General features: G+C 42.1%; 1 protein-coding gene across 2 annotated transcripts; it reads right to left on the bottom strand.

Moving 5' to 3' along the window:
- Positions 1-7,681: 7,681 nt before the first annotated feature.
- ZNF706 (zinc finger protein 706) lies at positions 7,682-15,848 on the bottom strand. Of its 2 annotated transcripts, XR_015869379.1 has the most exons (5): positions 15,672-15,848; positions 12,460-12,596; positions 9,435-9,538; positions 8,722-8,934; positions 7,682-7,916 (listed from the first exon to the last, which is right to left on the bottom strand). XR_015869379.1 is itself a non-coding variant. In XM_088442671.1 (4 exons), the coding sequence occupies exons 2-3, from the start codon at positions 12,592-12,594 to the stop codon at positions 9,443-9,445; spliced, it is 231 nt and encodes a 76-aa protein (XP_088298797.1). In that variant the 5' UTR covers positions 12,595-12,596; positions 15,672-15,848; the 3' UTR covers positions 7,682-7,916; positions 9,435-9,442. The 2 variants fall into 2 exon arrangements, 1 of the variants encoding a protein (XP_088298797.1); XM_088442671.1 differs by lacking the exon at positions 8,722-8,934.
- Positions 15,849-19,378: the final 3,530 nt, after the last annotated feature.

Here is a 19,378-nt window from a genome sequence, read left to right as displayed (position 1 = left end):
TATCCCAGAGGCTTTACTATCTAGCACGGTTTTATGCATTTTTGCACTGGCACTTTATTAACATAAGCTTTAAGCGTTATTACTCTCCCTTTTTTGGGAATTAATTTATCACTATTGTCTAAAATCCTTCTTTCATTCACTAAGGAAACAATTTTTTTCACTTACATATTTATTTATTCATATATCAATTTATGTATTGTAACTGAGCACGATTGTCACCTTGCACCAAGTCCACTTTAAACTTAACTTTTTCTTCATAATAGCAGATTACCACTGCTATCTAAATATTCTTGTGTTGGCTGAAACCCATAACCGAGTGGGAGAGTGAATATAGGTATATAAATATAATTACTTACCATTATATACTGTAAATATTATCCAGGTGGTGCTGTATTATCTTCAACTTTTTCTTATATGTATGTATGTATATATATATATATATATGTAAATGAGGACCACTGGTCTGCATAAACACCCCTCAGAATTAGCTATATAATTATGTAGGATTTCTCCTCAATTACTGTGAACACTCAGATAGCCGGATAATAAAAACATCTGACTTTATATTTGGCAGATTAATGCAAATTGAAGTTAATCATGTGCAATCACGATTCACTGTCATGGGGACACACTTGAGCAATTAAAATCTGAATAAGTACATGGATTCACACAACTGTATAAGGAGTAAGTATGACCGTTTTGTTTCACAGATAGTTGGTGAAGATTGTGTTGGTCTAGTTCTGTGAAATTTCAAATGCTCTGATTGGCCACAGGCCAGCTCTAGCTGGTGTCTTACTACTTGCCAATTATTATACCCAAAGAAGGCATTAAAGCGATGGGATACTTTCACTAAAGCTGGCCATACATCAGACCAACTTTCCTCCACCCATCCAACTTGTCTGTCCAACTAAAACGGTGGCTCCACACACCTAGCCAACTTTTTCAAAATACCAGTCAACTTCGCTCCAACTTGAGTTGTCACATATGTAGGTGGACAGCGTCTGCCTACTTCTGCGTGTTTTGAATACATACTGTACATTATATATATATATATATATACATACATACATACACTCACACACACACACCTTTTCTCAAAAAGCAGGCACTCCAAGTCACTTGTAGGTATCAAATTCCAGCGGTTCTCAAACTTATTACTAGATCGTATTAAAATTTAACAATAAATATATCAAAAAAGTCAAAGTTGGAAAAGGCAAATCTGAATATCAAATCCCAGGCTAGATCTTGGATAAAAGTTCAAGGTTTATAGAAACACTTTGTATGAAAGTTGATCATTTAGACCACATGGTCTTACAGTGTCCAATCTGAATATCCATTGTGCTTCAAGTTGAAGCAGGCGTTTGTTGCGGTCACCAACATGCAAATTTTCTTGGACCTGGTCTATAACCATATATTTCAATGAAGAGAGAATATGCTTCACCTAAGCAAAATGCTTAGCTATTGGTTGGCCATTTTCCTTCTAATTTAAAGCAGCTCTTATAGCTGATCAGTGCTGGTTCATCTGTTCCGTAAAGGTACTGATAGTCCTTCCTATGTAATAAAGTCCACAAGGACACTTGATTAATAAATTACATAGGAACTTGTACATGTAAGAGGGTATCAAATTTTATATTTATGTCCAGAATGTGGATGGAAAAGAAAATGTAGATGGCATCATAACTACAGGTGGTATATCCTAGACATCTGTAACATCTTCCAGGCTTCTTATGGACGTTGGGGGATAGCCTTTTAGAGATGTCTGTACATACTACCCATTCCGAATATTCTGTCCCCTAGTGTAGCAGGACATCAAGCTTGTATGTTTGAGACTCTTTAGAGCCTTATCCTGTTGGATGATTGGCCATTACTTATCAGATACCTGTTTGATACTTTTATCCACTGTGGAAAATGTATGCACCCAATGTAAGCGATCTTTGGTAGTACTTACAGTTTTCTTGAGGGTTTAAATTCTTGGTATGTAATTAACCTTGGATTTAGCCTTATCCAGGATATGCGATGAATATTCTTTCTGTGCAAATCTATGTAGCATTTTTTGAATACTTGTTTCCAATTCCTTTTCACTATTTGTAATTCTTGAGAAAAGGGTAACCCTCTCTTGAGTGCTATCCTTATTTAGTTCTGTATCAAAATTTTTGGATCATTTTATGTAACCTTGCATTCAGGTGAAACTAACTTACCTTCAAGACACTACAACCTTATTGAATAAACTTGAAGATTTGGAGGACATTCCTTGGCTTTGTTCATTAGCCATTACCAGCTTATACACCAGCATTCCTCATGCTGGTGGGCTACAAGCTGTAGTGGAGTTGCTTCAGGATAATGTCAACTATCAAGGACAAGTGACATTTTTTATCAAACTTTTGGAACTCACGCTTACCCATAAAGTTTTCTTCGTTAATGCCAAATAATTTCAACAGCACATGGGGTGTGCAATGGGTTCGCACAACACACTCTCGTAAGCTAACGCCTATAATGTTTTTGAATGAACAAATCTTTTTCTTTAGTGCAGACTTGTCTCTTTGGATTTATTTCTATACTGGTTATATAGATGATGTACTGCTTTATTGGACGGGTTCCGGGAACTCCTTTACAACTCATTTAAATAGAATTAAATCTTTGGATTGTCCGGTTAAATTTACCTTTGAGATGAGCCTTATGGATACACACTATCTGGAAGATGATACTAAAGTGGTAACATTAAATTCATTACCAGTATGTACACAAAAGCCACGTACCGCAATACACTTCTTGCGGCACAAAGTCATCACCCTCCAGCACTCAAGAGAGGGTTACCCTTTTCTCAATTATTACTTGTAAAAAGAATTACAAATAGTGAAAAGGAATTGGAAACCAGTACTGAAAAAAATGCTAGATAGATTTCCACAGAGAGTATATTCATCGCATATCCTAGATAAGGCTGAATACAAGGTTGATTACATACTAAAAAAAAACCAGAGAAAACTGTAAGTACTACCAGAGATCGCTTACATTGGGTGCATACATTTTCCACAGCGGATAAAATTATCACACAGGTAAATGGTCTAAATGATCAACTTGAAAATTTATCCATGACCTATACTGGGACCTGATATTATTCAGACTTGCCTTTTCAAACTTTGACTTTTTTTCTTTTATATATTTATTGTTAAATGTAAGTATAGGATCTAGTAGTTAATAAGTATGGTTACATTCTTTATATGATCCACCGGAAAATGTTTTACATTTTTATAATTATAGTGTTTGTGTATTTGTTTCCATAGCAACGGCATGCTAGTGGTAGCCTGATGTCCGCACCCGCACTTCCGGGTCTGCGGACTGCCATGATGACGTCAATGAATGCGATTAGTGATGGGGGTCTCGGCACCACAGGAACGGCGCCTGTAATATGGAACACCTCTTACCTGTTAGATGATCACTTAGGTAAGCCAGAGTATAATGTGAGAGGAGGTGGTGGGCCCAGGGTGAGGGCTTCACATCAGACCTTTTACAATGACAACCTGTTAAGATTTAGGGCAGAATACATCTAATCATAGCCGACACATGCTTATTCTGATTTATACTCATACTAATTTGTTATTTTATATTTCCAACACCTAATCATGGGCATAACTACCATAGGTGCAGCTGCTAGGGGGCCCATCTTTCTTGTCAAAGTTACATGTGTTATATAAACATTTAACCATTGGGTGGTACATAGGGGCCCTTACAAATTCGTACTAGGGGGCCTTCAAATGCCTAGTTGCACCGCTGTACCTGATAAGCTTTCCTGTGTTAACCCAGTTTCTGCCGGATTAAACAGATCAACTACTAATTGGCAAGTTTGTTTAAGGTAAACGTCATGCGATGCCCTAATAAACCGGGTCTAGTTGGACATTTTCTATATCTGATCTGGCATTTGTGATTTATGGATCTAGTTCTGCAGTTATGACACTGAGGACAGAGTGCACTAGATCTGCATAATTGTGTTTTCTTTCCATTAAGCATTTTTGTCCTGGATATTATCAGCACACAGAGTTGAGTGCACACTGCAGGTATACAAAGCCATCCCTCTCTGCCGAATTACCTGCAGTCCCTTCTCGATAGCAGTACCATTACCCCCTGAGCCACTCTCAAAACCTCCCATATTTCTGTACCCCCCCCCCCCCCCTTCCCATCCATGGCAGTGTCAATGTACCACCCCCTCCTCCATATTTAACCATCTCTCTCACTCACACACTCCTCCCCTCCGTAGCAGCACATACATTTTTCTGTAGGCACAGTACATTTCAGTCACACATAGAAAGTTGGTAGCTCCCTGCAGTGTGGAATGAATCTTCTTTAAAATGACTTAGTTTCAAGTCGATTTGTTCCACCAAGTCTGCTTGCAAGCATGTTAAGGGGCAGATCCAATTACAGGCAAGCTGTTGCCAGAGCAGTACACAGGATGAGTCTCCTCTACATATCTACTCACAGCCCATGGAGGTACAAGCAGAAATCAGCTACCTTAATTGCTGTTATATACGCAACCAGAGCCGTAACTAGACTTTTTGGTGCTCTGTGCTAGAAAGAGCATTGGCTCCCCCCCTCATTTTTCAACGGGACATAATACACCCAAAAAAGAGCCATGGCTTCATGGGGAAGGGCCAGGGAAGAGATAGGAGATGGGGTTGAAATAAGAGGAAGCTACAAGCAAGAATGATAATAAAACATAAATTTGACAGGCCCAAACAGCGCCCCCTGACCTGTGGTGCCCTGTGCGATGACACCGGCCGCACTACCCTAGCTACGGCCCTGTACGCAACACACAAAGCTTCCTATGTGCTATCGAATTTGCTCTAAGATTCAAACACTACATTACCACTGCTATGTATTTAACTTATAATATAAACAGCTGTGTAAACAAGTACAAGAGTAATTTTAAACTTTAGCAAATCATTTAACAGTTTCGTTTGTTGATTCAAACTTTAAACGGCATCCCCAGTTTAAGTTATATATTTTTTGCGCTGCATGAAGTCTCCAGATTTTTTTATAACGGCTTAAGCCGCATACACGCGGAACAATATGCTCCATGAGCGATATCGTTCAGTGCTGTCCCCTCACCTGCCAGACTCAGTCATTCCCGAGACATTAGTGACTTCACCGGCCAGGCCCCGAACATGCAGGGCCTGATGATATCGTCAGGTCAGCCTGCATGTTCATGCAACGAAAGATAGTTAACGATGTCTTGCATACACACGGAACAATATTGAACTGTAATGTGCTTGTTATATTTTGTACCAGCAACTTCTGTTTACAGGAATCTCAGCTATGTACTACACAGATCTATCTAATAAAAAAAAACTATACATAGATTGGATTTAACTTGCAGCTACCACCAGCCCCCCTAATGTATCCATTATAGAAACTCCTTTGCCCTCTACATAACAGCACTTTGACTCTTCGCATCCTGCTAGTCAGTCACTGCCAGCTGCAGGATGTGTAATTTGCAGCATTGGGAAAGCAAGTCATGAGTCAGACATCACCTGCGATAGCTGTATAATAGAACGTCAGGATTACCACTACAGTTCACATGACAAGGACAGCGCTCAGACAGAGGCGCAAGATTGGCTCAGCGTGGGGATTAGGAGAGTTGTCAGTGTATTTGTGTGGGGGAGTAGGAGGGTGTGTTGGCATATTAGTGTGGGTGAAAGTTTGCAGGTGTGAAATATTACAGCTAACAGATGTACAGTAACTAAAAGTGCATCCAGTTTTGTTAACCACTTCAATCCCAATGCATTATTTGAATACATTTTATAGGGCAGCGTACGTAATGCAGCTGTTCCTGCAGGGATTGTTGCAGCAATAATATAGTGATCATATTGGAGTGGTTCATTAGGAACTGAAAACCTAAACTCCAATGTATCCTAATTTAATTCAGAGTAATACATTTCTGTGTGGAAATCCTTAACAGAACCTTGCTACATATAAAATGTAGAGAAAAAAAAATTATGTTTTAGCTTTTGCTCATTTCTAAACTTTAAGATATGCCTCCACAGTGTAAAGGGATTTGTTTTGGGGGGGCGGGGGGAGATGGGAGGAATTGTTAATATTGCAGTGAGGTTTTACTCTTCATAAATTTGCCATTTTATTGCTGTTGCAGAGACATCGGAAGATGATCGTACTACACTTGTCAGTTCAGAAACTTGCTGCTTAATGTTTAGAACCTCAAGGAAAACCACCAAGTACTTTAGTAGTGAAGGCCAAAAGGAACATGATGCCACAGGGTGTAGTCACATAACCAAGGGCTTCATTTAACATACTAAACTAATTATACAGTCGGTGTTTAGTATCAATGATACTAACAAATATGCTGCGGCATTTAACATTGCTGGACAGGTAACCTTTAAAGCTGCGCAGCCAACTGTCTAATACGGATGGACATTGTACATATGCTTCATGCCAGAAAAACCTGAAGGGTACCCATTTTCCAGCAATTGAGCCGTACTGCTAACGCCATCTATAGTGGTGCAAGCGATTGTCAAATAGTGGTAATCTAAGCTTACAGCAGTTTGCCAATTACACAATAAAGGTCATAACCCCTTGAGAGGTGCTAAAGACGGCCCAGTGTTCCATACTGTTAAAATGCTTTGAGCACCAAAATCCATCACATAAGCCACATCAATAGGTGGATGAACAAGACTTGACAGATTAAAGCCGTACTGTTGTCATTAAAGAATGTTCCTAGACCAGCGTTTCTCCTTATGCAACAAGGACAGTGTGTTTCTCCTCCCCCCCCCCCCATTGTATCCTTAAGAATAATTACCACATATAGATCTATTGTGTTAAGGTGTGTACACACTACACGATATGCTCCCTGAGCGATATTGTGTAGGGTGTCCCTGGCAGGCTGTGCTCAATGTCGTTCATGACATTGAGCACAGCCACTGAACGATATCATTAACGATATCGTTCAGCGCCAGGCTCTCTTCCCCCATTCCCCAACATGCAGCAACCTGACGAGGTCGTCAGATTGTGCTGCATGTTCAGGCGATGGACAATGTCGGAAACGACCAGCGGGAGTGCGCATCGCTGGTAGTTTCCGACATAAAGGTGCACGATGTGAGCGATTGCACGATTACGATGTCGTAATCGTGCAGTCGCTCAGTAATATCGCCCAGTGTGTACCCACCATTAGTCAATACGCCTGTGCTTTGGCTACATGATCTGGAAAACAAGCACTGTTAGGGTTCCATGAGGACTGAATTTGTGAAATACTAGACTGATCATTTGTATATCCCATCTGCAATTTTTTTTTTTTCTTCACACAGATTTATTCTCCATCTATATTCCCTTTGTGCATTCATTTTGCTGTCCCAAGAGACAGGATTCTTGTGATAACTGCACACAACAGTATCAGAGGACAGCTTTATGCCGCATTTCCAATGGAACAAGCACAAATGTCATGGCAAAAAAAAACAAAAAAACAATCCAAACAGATCAAGAAAATTCAATTAACAAAGAGTTGCAGGAGGGGACCAAAGTGCATAAGTGAAGGTCATCTAAAGTATCGTTAGGGGATCACAGACAGAACGTTAGTATCAATGTAGTCTATGCATTTTCAAACTGATTATCTGCACCCCACCCACTACATGCAGAAGCAACCACTTAGGATACTACACTTTAAAGTTAAATTGACAAAGGGTAAAATGAAGGTATTACTTTTATTGAACAAATTATACACATTATGGACATCAAATCAATATAATTACAACTGTAAAAATTTGAGTATTGCCCAGCTTGAGATATACAAATTAGTAAATAACTGTACATTTAGAGGTCTGTATGAACCCTCTTGAAGGGAACAGCATAAAAACGTGGTTTCAAAGAGCCCCTTTCAGATAAACCACCCGATAACAGTCGGTGCACTGAAAATTAGCCTAGAAAAAAGTAAAAATGACAGATTAGCTTTATTACACAAATGCTTCAATCATCAGGTAACAAAGTTATTTATAATGTATAGCAAGGTTATCTGGAGGTTAAACTAAGGGAGATAATCAATGCATTGTCTTTATCTCAAAGCAGTCACAAGCAGCCAAGCTAGCTCAGACTGGCTGTTGGAAAACTCATCTAAGTAAATGGGAGAACTTGCAGCAAATTCAAGTGAAAAACCTGCAAAAAATTTTCTACAAACTGATATTTTGTTAGTATTAATGTATTTATAAACCATCAACATTGGATAGGTCTTTTGCCCTTTGCTACAGAGAAGACACTTGGTCAAAAGGATGCGGAGGCCTATGTGCACTAGGTCAGGATACAATTTGATCAGTTAGTGTACTCTGGGAGAGATTTACCTTCCCCCTCCTACAATTCACAGAATATAAAGAGTAATCTCATCCCAATAACATTTCTCAATAGGTATGACTTATGCACAGACAAAAATAAATGGAGAGAGGGGGGTAATAAGAATCCTTTCCCATGTGGGTATATCTCCATTTCCAGCAAGGGAAACCCACATGGGAAAGGATTCTTATTACCGCCCCTCTCTCCATTCATCTTGAAAGGCTTTCAGGTTCTCAATACCCATTTCCTCTTCAATAAATACACTACATGGCTCCAACTATATTTGGTTATGATTGTTATGGTTTTCGTCTTTGCATAGGCCATAACTAGTGAGAAATAGGTTATCGGAGTGAGCGCTCACAGATACGACACTTATCAGTCCTTTGGTTAGATGATTGTTACCTGGTTTAGCACTACATAGCCATTTGTTCTTCTGCACTAGGAAGTCAGGTTGTGAGCTTCTATAACAGGGCTGGACATATCAGGTGACTGGTAGGCAAGTTCACACCTAAAAAGAGTTACAGCTGGTGCCTAACTTTTTTTTGTGAGTCCTTTCTACTGAAGTCGTCAATGGATGCACATCTCTCCTGGCTCCTTAAGAGATCCTGCCGTCTCCTAGATTTGATAGACTTCTGAATTATACATTCTGTCGCCCCTTCCATAAAGACATGATTTAAGTATTCGTTGAATTCCAACATCCATTGTTTTATTGTAGTTTTCCCCAAATAATGCCTTTGTTCATTTACTCCTTCACTGAATACATTAAGGGCCAGACTAATTTTACACTTAAACTACAGTGAGGACCACATATTAAACACAACCATTACAATTCAAATACAGGCTAATTGCCAGTCATGTACCAGGTTTAGTCAGACCTTTAAGGGTTTCCACTGCATATAACTACAAATCTGCAATAATGAGGGGGGAAAACTCAAGACCCTTTCATGCACTTTGAAACAGCAGTCCCTCATACTTATGGTGGTAAACCAGGTACTAAGGCAGAAAGCAGGCAACAACAAGTATACTGATCAATCACCTTAAATGAAAATAAACCAATGACACTGCAAGTACAAGGGTCAGAAGTAGATATTACAGGTAGCAGGGAGATAGCTTACCTTTCCCTCTATGCCTCAACACCAACCAACTCTGGAGGCAGCGGAACTTTTGGATGTTTGCTCTCAAAGTGCTGCTTGAAGGTTTTGGGATCTGGCATTTGCGTCTGACAATGGGAGAAAATAAAAAAAAATTAAAAAGCCAACTACACAACCACTATATTGGGGGGGTTAAGGATTAATTTCTGAGTGAAGTGCAGTCAAAATGCCATGGGAGGGGGGATGGACAAAATGCTGCACCTCTGGACTCCATACAAATAAGACACTGGCCTGTGACCAAAGTGAGGTGTTTTCTATAGAGATTATTTTTTTATTTGCTAGAATAAAATTCTACTTCGTTGGCCAGTATTAATTGGTTAAGATGTCAGCATGCCACCACAGGGCTGACAATGCGGGATTGGAATAAGCAGATGGAGATTCTTATTGTTTATGCTCTAACAGCAACAGTTGACAACTGGAATGCTTGACATAACATCTGTAACAGGATAAGTCTAAAGCAGATTACACACCTATACAATCAGCGGCTGATCTGGTAAAACTCTCCGGATCAGCTGTGCAGTGTCCCCAGTGTGACCCGTCAGCCGCGTGCAGACATGGCAGTGTGTATGGACTTCTATGGGATCGGGTGGTCGGCCTGATTATTAAGAGCACATAAGATTCACCCACCCGATCCCAGCCGTTGCAGGAGGTTTATAAACAGTTTATCAGCTAACTTTCCTGCATCGGGACAGTGTACACAGTTATACAATCTAAAGTACATATCGAAAGAACAGCCCGACAAATTATATAGGCATTTACCCAGCACAGATGGTGCAATGGTTAGCATTGCTGCCTCACAGCACTGAGGTTAGGTGTTACCATTGCAACCTTAACTGTGTGGAGTTTGTATGGGTTTCGTCCGGGTAGACCGGTTTCCTCCCACACTTCAAAAATACACTGGTATATTAACCCTAGTGTGTGCTCGCGCGCATGTGATCGGGAGTATAGAGTGTAAGCTCCACTGGAGCAGGGACTGATGTGAATGGCCAAATATTCACTGTAAAGCGCTGCAGAATGTGTGCGCTATACAAAACTAGCATTCAAGGGTCTCTTCTACAGCCACCAATCCCAGACGTGTGCAATGCTTACAGAGACACAGGAATCAGACATTGACATCAGACACCAAACCCAGAAGAAATACTACAGAGAACCTTCTCAAGTTAGAGGTCCAAACAACTAGCGACTTTGGATGGGTACAAAAGTGAGTGGAGAAAACCCATTTACCTACTGTACAGTCCAGACAGCTGGGTCTATTCTGAAATCTGCATTGTATGGGAGTAAAGAGTAGAGGGGGGGGTTGTAATTTAATATGCATTCCAACAGTCTTTCCCCCACAGGGGAGCAAGGGGGGGGTAGTGGTAGTTTGACAACTGCATACATGTGTCGTGGCATGGATGCCAGGACAGCACTGTTGAACAAGTTAAGGGTCAGAGAATGTGAGCTGACAGTCGGATAATTATTGCCCTACAGTGACATAAGCATTTGGAAACAGCGTTTTGTTACAAGGTACAATGAAAATAAAGTAGGACTGATAATATAAAGGGACATCGCTAAATGCCGCAGAAGGAGCTTAGGGAGAAGTTGGGAATACCTTGAGTGAGTAACCCTTGTACAATAAAAAGGTCAGCGCAAAGATTACCTGCAATTGGTCAGGCATTTTTGGAAAGGATTATCCAAAGCACGCTGCAGATTCTCCACCCATGCAACATGCTGGGAGGAGTCCAGTATCTGGGGAACAATAGAGCTGGACACTCCATACAAGGCAAACATGGAATAGTTCACTGCACTGGCAACATAACCATAACAATGATCACACTCCTTGCTTGGCAGAGAATTCAATGAAAGTGCCTCTAGAGGCCACATAAAGGGGTAGGGAATTTTTTACATTTGTACATTCTTAGCTTTACCAAAAAACGTTTTCATCAAAGCATCTCAGTTTTCAAAGTAAAAGGTCACATTAAGCAGTGTCTGTTCATATTATCCAACTTCTGATTGGTTGCTTAAGAAAAAAACAAAACAATTTGCTGAAATGCAGCGATAGGTTATGCTGGCCACAGACTGATATAACTCACTATTAGACAAACCAAATATCAGACATTTCCCTACACTTCTAGCATTATTGGTCTCTGACTAAATACACTATCAGATCTGAGCACCGATTACCACATCAGTCAGGCAGGCTGAAAGATCTCGCGCCCAACTCAGCGATAATTGGCGCTTGGTCTTAGCCATACACTGCAATTGTCTCGTTCAGCCAATAATCGGCAAGTTCGTTGCACTGTATGACAGCCTTTATTTACTTTGCCTAAAGCGTAAAATTAGTAGCAGCCTCCTTAGTAAAGTGTCCTCGCCAGGCAGAGTTAGCAGAATACCATGCCCATTTTGCAATAATGCTCCTTGACCTGTTAGGATAATCAGGCCTGATCTGGACACTCCCCCTGAGCATGGCTGTTACCTTCCTCCTTCAGGCAGGTCCACTGCAGCAGCAACACTAGTAACTAGACCAAGTCCCCCATGGCACAAGAGACTTGGCAGAGAGCCTCAAGGTCTGCTGTGAACAAGTGCTTCCACCCCAGACACATCTGACCGCAGCAGAGAGCCTGCTAACCACACACCTCTGCTCCCTGTGCCTGCAGCACACACTCAGGTGGCTGGTGTTTTACGCTCCCTCACTGCTAGGTGATTGCAGACAAGACTGCACCCAGCCCCCAAAATTCCTAGTGTGAACAGTCGTACAGATTACATGAATGCATACACCTGGCAACTAGATTTGTCAGGAAAACATGACCACATTTAGATGGAGAAAGTGGTTAGAAGCCCCAAACTGTTCAGAGAAAAACAAACAAAAAAAGTCTCAGGTTTCTATTGCAGATATTCTTCTCCATATTTTTAGTATGTGTAGTAAGGTATGGAACCATTAGACCAGATACAACTAGTGGCTTTATACATTATCTTTATCTGGAACAATGTTATAGAAATAAAGTTTTACCCGACAAACAGAGCAGGTGAATACTAGAGCAGCTTTAGCTGCTGCTTTCTGGTCATGTCCTTGTTTCTTCTTCTGTTCCGCTTGTTTCTTGGCATTTTTCTGTTGTGACTGGATCTTCTGATGTCCTCGAGCCATATCTGTGGTGTTAAAGACTTTGTTAGTTACTTGCACAGAAAGAACTACCCACAACTCAGCAGGTGCACAAAGATCCTATTTACTAGAAAGTAGAGGTAGGGGAGAGAGGGGGGGGGGGGGGTTCTAGACCGCCAGTCACCAACACCTGCTAGGTTCCGTGATGATAACAATGATAAATGCAGTTCCAAATGGTAAATATTACAAGGAGTTTCTAGCTGTTTAGTACCATGCAAACTTTTCCCAAATGGGGGTGAATCCTAGCAGCTGTTGTATTTACATTGATCATGCGATCCAGTATCACTCATACATGGCAGAAATATTACCTACAATATGCCATTAGCTGCAGTGAAAGCTATTCATACAATCAAATATTTATTTTAAAAGTGCTCTTCGTCACTGCCCAGCCTGTGTACACTCATGTTCCCCATTCAGCAGCTGGGGAAGGCTCTTCACTCAGGGTAGGGTATTGCCCTTGGTTCTATAAATAAGCCTGCTTCTTTTCTAAAAACTGCAGATGGTGACCTGCTCATTAAGGTAGGTAAAAACCAAACACCTTTAAAAGCTTAGTAGGTTAAAAAAAAAAAAAAAAAAAAAACCACCAGCTTTGCCCATCTGGGCACTGATGTTTGCACACTCTCACTAAGTGTATTACTGTAATTCTGTCAGGTCTGATTGGTGAACAGCAATGATTACAACAGTCTACATTATTAATGGAATATAAGAACATACACTATATCTATAAAGTCCTAGGGTCTCTTATGGTGCATACACACTGTCAGATTTTTCCTTCAGATCTGAACGAAAACGATTTAAAAATCGTTCAGTCGTTCATATCTGACAAGCCTGAACGATGCGCGTTCCCATTTGTCAGATAACGATATCTGACATCTCATGTGTTTGCAGTCAGACTTGGACGATTCCATTCATTTTAATGCAGTCAAAAATCGTTCAAAACTTTGGTAAAATCGTTCATCTGACAAATTTGACCGTGTGTATGCTCCATTATGGAGCATACACACGGTCAGATTTGTCAGACTTGTCAGATGAACGACTGAACGACTTTACCAAAGTTTTGAACGATTGAACGATTTTTGACTGCATTAAAATGAATGGAATCGTCCAAGTCTGACTGCAAACCCATCAGATGTCAGATATCGTTATCTGACATCTGTCAGATATGAATGATTTTCCTTCAGATATGAACGACTGAACGATTTTTAAATCGTTATCGTTCATATCTGAAGGAAAAATCTGATCGTGTGTATGCACCATAACTTGCAACCAGACTTTGCAGAGCTTGGTTTGTTGCAATCTCAAGTTTACATCCAGTCTAAAGGTGCGTACACACTGGGCGATAAAGTGGACGACTGAACGATAACGATATCGTTCAGTCGTCCACTTTATAGTCAATTTTTAAGCCCAAAAAGATGAACGATGACGACGACGCGCGTTCCCGCGGGTCGTTAATCATCGTTCATCGGGCTGACATGCAGGCCAACCTGACGATCTCGTCAGGTTGCTGCATGTCAGGGAATGGGGGAGAGAGCCCGGCGCTGAACGATATTGTTAATGATATCGTTCAGCAGCTGTGCTCAATGTCATGAACGACAGATGTAAGATCACTAGGGATAAAAGATGATCATCATGTACACACTTTTGAATCCAGTTTTATACACAAATTAAATCAGAGAAACTCTCTCCAGTTGAGAATACAATAAACATGAGCCATTTTTAGTTGTAAGAGACACAAGTGTAATACTTGAATGCAAAAACAGGAAGTCATCTCATTTAGTCAATTGAGGAAAAAAATATAACAGACATGCACATAAACGTACAACAACCAAAAATCCAGAGTGGGTGGAACAAGTGTCATTTCCTCTGTACAGAAATGTCAAATGGCTGCGGCAGCTCCGCATACAGGAGACTGCATCCTGAAGTCACCAGCTGCCAGGCAGACTTCTAGAAAGAATCGGGCTTGGACCCAAATAAACCCCTCAGATACCAGTGTGAACAAAAGACCAGATTGTTTTTTCCCCAAGGCCATTAAGTTCTCATTTTGCACCAAGCATGAATCAAGAAAACAATTCAATGTAAATAGAGCAAGTTATGCAGAAAATGCACTCATACAAACGGGCAGATGCCACAAACTACAACTACTAGAGCAGGTTCTATGCCACTGCAGTCTCTAATAGCAGAGCTCCAGACAGGAGTCTTTAATCACAATGCTAACATATGAGATGGCGATAATTACATTAAAAACACATAACAAAACCAAACAACTATTTTACAAAGTAATACAACTAGAATATCAGCACTTGTATGTACACAAGTCTCATGGTAACTGCTACAAAACTAGGAGACAATCCAGAGTGGAAAGCAGATGTACAACCTACACCTCACTGCAGCATAAGCAAAAAGACCAGGTCAGCTGCAGAGACCCCTGTACAAAATATAAGCACATAACCTATAGCCACTTGCTGGAGGTAGACCCATCTGCAGAGACCCCTGTACACAATATAAGCACATAACCAATAGCTACTTGCTGGAGTCAGACCCATCTGCAGAGACCCCTGTACACAATGTAAGCACATAACCTATAACCACTTGCTGGAGTCAGACCCTGGATTTTGGGCAGATATTTGAGCTGGAGCAGCTTTTTGGAAGGGGGGACAGTGACAGAAGCCCCTCACCATGTACAGATGGTAAGGGGGGAGGATTAGCTAGTAGAAGCTCTATATAAGCAGTGTGGGGGGGTTACAGAGACCCCATCCATTATGCAACCAAAGTTCACACCCAGGGGGTTCTAGATTGCCCCAAGGAGTTTGTTTATTTTAAAGGAGGGTGTGTGATGTGCTGGGGGCTCTGCTGCCTGGGGGGGGGGGGGGGCAGTGAAGGGCTCTGCTGCCTAGGGGGCAGGGGTAAGGGGCTCTGCTGCCTGCATAGACACCGAGATAAGGCGCATGGAGCCCAATGGGACACTTGGTCCCAACCATATGTTTCCACCTCTCATCCCCTGGCACAGGACCAACCCGACCTTGGAGAGCCGGCCCCAGCTCACTCACCCTGGCCGGGCTTACCTCAGTCACAGGCAGGCACCGGCAGAGCGGCGTGCAGCGGTCTCTCTGCTACCACCGGGAAGAGGGGGGAGGCAGAGCGTAGAACCGCCTGTATCCGGACCTGCGCTGCCCACCACGACTCCTCCTCCCTACTCTCAGGTAACCACTGCGCAGGCGTGCTTGCACACGGCCGTATCCAGGGGAACAGGGAAGTGGGTGGTGCCCGTGTGAGTCATTATTTCTACCGCGATGGACCAATCAGAGAGCTCAGCGGTGACGTAATGTACATGGGTGAAGGGGGCGGGGCAGTGCGCGCAGGAGGAGGAGCGAAACTGCGCCCGTAAATGTACACTACAGCAGCCTCTAGCTCTAGTCTACTCTCTGCTGCAGCAGCAGGAACTGGGATTTTCTCAGGTCCTCCCGTGTCCTCAACTGCACTCTGCTGCCCAAATCACGGCCAATCTCATGCATGCATACTGGCGGCTGCAGTGCAGTATAGTAAGGTACTGATGCATGTGGTGCCTCATCCATTGTACATTATTACACTGCAGCATGTAGCCGGTGCTTATCTGGTGTTTGTTGTAGTTGATAAATCATAAATAAACACACTGCCCCCACCCGACCCCATTCTCTTTTGTCTGCACTTTTCATATATCTCCTGTATTAGTAAAAACATTTCCTAATAAGACCCTGATATCAGCACTGCCATATACCTGGATTCCACATATTGCAACATAGGCAAACGCAGTGGGGGTTTCCGTCTGCCTGGAAACCCCCCTCCCTAGACATCACACACCATGATCACAATAGAAATACTAATATAATAGAATTTTACTAGTGCTGCATGTTCTCAGTATCACAAATGAAATAATTAGCACCATCTGTGGATATTTTAACATGTATCAGTCAGTAATAAATAACCTGTGCACCAACTAGGAGATCTGGAAAACATGCACTGTTAGGGATGTGCTGCTATAGAGCCCAATATGTACATATATGTCCAGGGCAGTGCTAGGTTCTGCTGCTGCTCCCAGACTCCCGGACTTGCTCCCATGCTCTGGAATGGTTCTCACATCTAAAATAAATACATTCAGCTCAGACAGGATGGCCCTACTGCCGCATTTAATGGTTTACTGTGATCGCTGGTCCTGTATATGCTGGAATTATGACACACAGTACACTTTGTATGACGCATATTAAAGCTGGATAAGTGCTAATTATGCCCTCTTCGTGGACTGGCCACACTCACTCTAAAATAAAGCATTTGGAAACCCCCTCTAGAAATCCTGCATTTGCCACTGTGGAAGGGGACAAAGGTTCTGTCTAAATTTGCTGGGACTACTTATACCCCTTTTACACCAGAGCAAAAACCTGGGTTTTTGCTGGGTCTACCCGGGTCGCAGCTCAGTGTAAAAGGGTCCCTGAAAAATAACCTGGGTCAAGTGACCCTGCAATCCAACCCAGGTAGCTACCAGGGTTGGACCCAGGATGGACCCAGGTAATGGTGCAGTGTAAACAGTGCAACCCGGGTTATCTGACCTGGATCATGCCTAAAATGAGCGGATTGGTGGTTGTGGAGCATTCACCTCCCATTTTTTATGACCTCACAGGTTTAGCAGGGCAGACCTGAGTTCAGTGTGAACAGGGCTGACCTGGGAGTAACCCAGATCAAAGGTGCAGTGTAAATGGGTCTGACCTGGGTCTGACCAGGGTTGGAACCATGGGCCTGATTCAGACCCACTCGCGAGCGGCTGTCCGCTCGCAAGTGGGTCGATGTTCTGGACTGAGCATGCGCACGACGGAGGGAGCTCCGTCGTGCGCATGCGCCAGACGCGACGAGCGAAGGAAAGTCCTTCGCTCGTTGTGTCTGATCAAAGGGGGCGTGCTGTCGATGTTGATTGACAGCACGCCCCCTTTGGTAGGCGTGCCGGGGGCGTGCCTCCCTGACGGGGGCGTTCCCACGGGAACGCCTCCCGTCAGAAGCCGGCCCACTGACATCACTAGTGATGTCAGTGGGAGTGATGTCTGATAGAGCCAAAATCACTCCGGAGCTTGCGGTTGAAAACCTCAACCGCAGGCTCCGGCTCGCAGTTTCGATGGTCGCGATGGTCAAGACCATCGCGGCCATCAAACTGCACGCTCGTATAGCCTGTGGGTGGTGACCCACAGCTATACGAGCGTCCAGGAGGACGCTCCATTTTCATGGAGGCCGGCCCTCATTCAGAGCGTGCGCTCTGCTCAGAGCGTACGGCTCTGAATGAGGGCCCATGTTCAAAAACCCAGGTCGGACCTGGGTTTTAGGTGGAAAAGAGGTATTATTTTCACCCCAAAAAACCTGCTAAATGCCATTCTTCACCACTTGTGCAAAGACGCTAATTAGCAGCTATTGAGAGCAATTAAGTACCCCAAATAGCTTCAGTAGGGCTATTCGGGGGCAACTACATTGATCCCCATTGTTAGAGCATCTTTTGGGGGGGTCAGGCTGATTTCCCCAAATCTGGCAGCACTTTTCACCTGTTTGCGTTTCGCCGGGTCCCGTTTACGCGTCCTTTGGAATTGAATAGGGCGAAAAGAGGGGCCGTGCTCGAAAAGTGAATTCACCAAAAACACGCGATGTAGGTGAAAAGTACATTTCGCCGATGGAGGATAAATTATTGCGGCTAATTCAATACGGGCCCTAATTGGTATTATGTTGCAACTTTGAGATATGCTTGCAATCGGATTATGTACTTTGTATCATACTGTGAATTCGAGACATGCTTGCATGAATCTATGATACATATACAAACAACTGTTGATCTACAGAGTTTTATGTCTAACCTGATAATCTTCCTCTATATGTTTATTATACTAATGTCATCTGATATTTGTATTTGCTTATATGCTTGCAATAAAAAGACTTTGACAATAAACACTTGTATATAGTAAGTTCAGTATTTAAAGCAGCTTTATAAAGGGAACCTTGATACTACTTTTACACTAATGATTGATATACATCACAATGATTATAAAGTGTTCAAACTATGATATACATATTGTAAACTAATGAGATTGGAATTCCTTGTCAGTGACTCCATGTTAAGTTTAATCTGTTGTGATCAATTAATTACTTCTATACATTCACATGGCATAGTAATTGTACTAACTAAAGGATTAAAATAACTCAGCAAAATTATTTTGTCAGTATTATGACTGCAAGTTTGAATTAATTTAGAATAACAATTATTTATTCATCAAATTTGTAAAGTCACATAATATACTGTTATATTTACATTCTGAAATATAAATCAGGAAATAATTGAATTACTTTTAGATTGTTATATCCTTTGTTTCGACTTTATTAAACATTAAGTAATAAAAGTAAATTTTGAATCACATATGTACTAAAGAATGCCCCAAAAAGGGTTGTTCTATCTGTCTTCTTTTGATATCAGTTTTCTAGTCTACAAGCGTTTAATGCTTCTTTGAGCTAAATAAAATTTGCCCTTCTAATATTCATAGTAGGTTTTTTAGGAAACACACTTAATGCACACCGAAAACATGGCTTTGCATCACTGCTTCTGGTTCCGGATGGTATTCACAGAGCACATCAAGGTGCATCCCTACTCTCTGGGCCTGATTCAGAGCTGCTCGTAAGCGGCCGCTCGTTTGTTCCGAGCGATGTTTGCCCAACTGCGCATGCGTACGGATCGTAATATGCATGCGCGAACCAGTCAGTGCGGCCGAAA

This window comes from Taudactylus pleione, unplaced genomic scaffold, assembly GCF_031769625.1.
Source record: "Taudactylus pleione unplaced genomic scaffold, aTauple2 ptg000314l, whole genome shotgun sequence".
Lineage (NCBI taxonomy): Eukaryota > Metazoa > Chordata > Amphibia > Anura > Myobatrachidae > Taudactylus > Taudactylus pleione.
The sequence above is the reverse complement of the archived record's forward strand: the minus strand, read 5'-3'. Positions and strand labels throughout refer to the sequence as shown.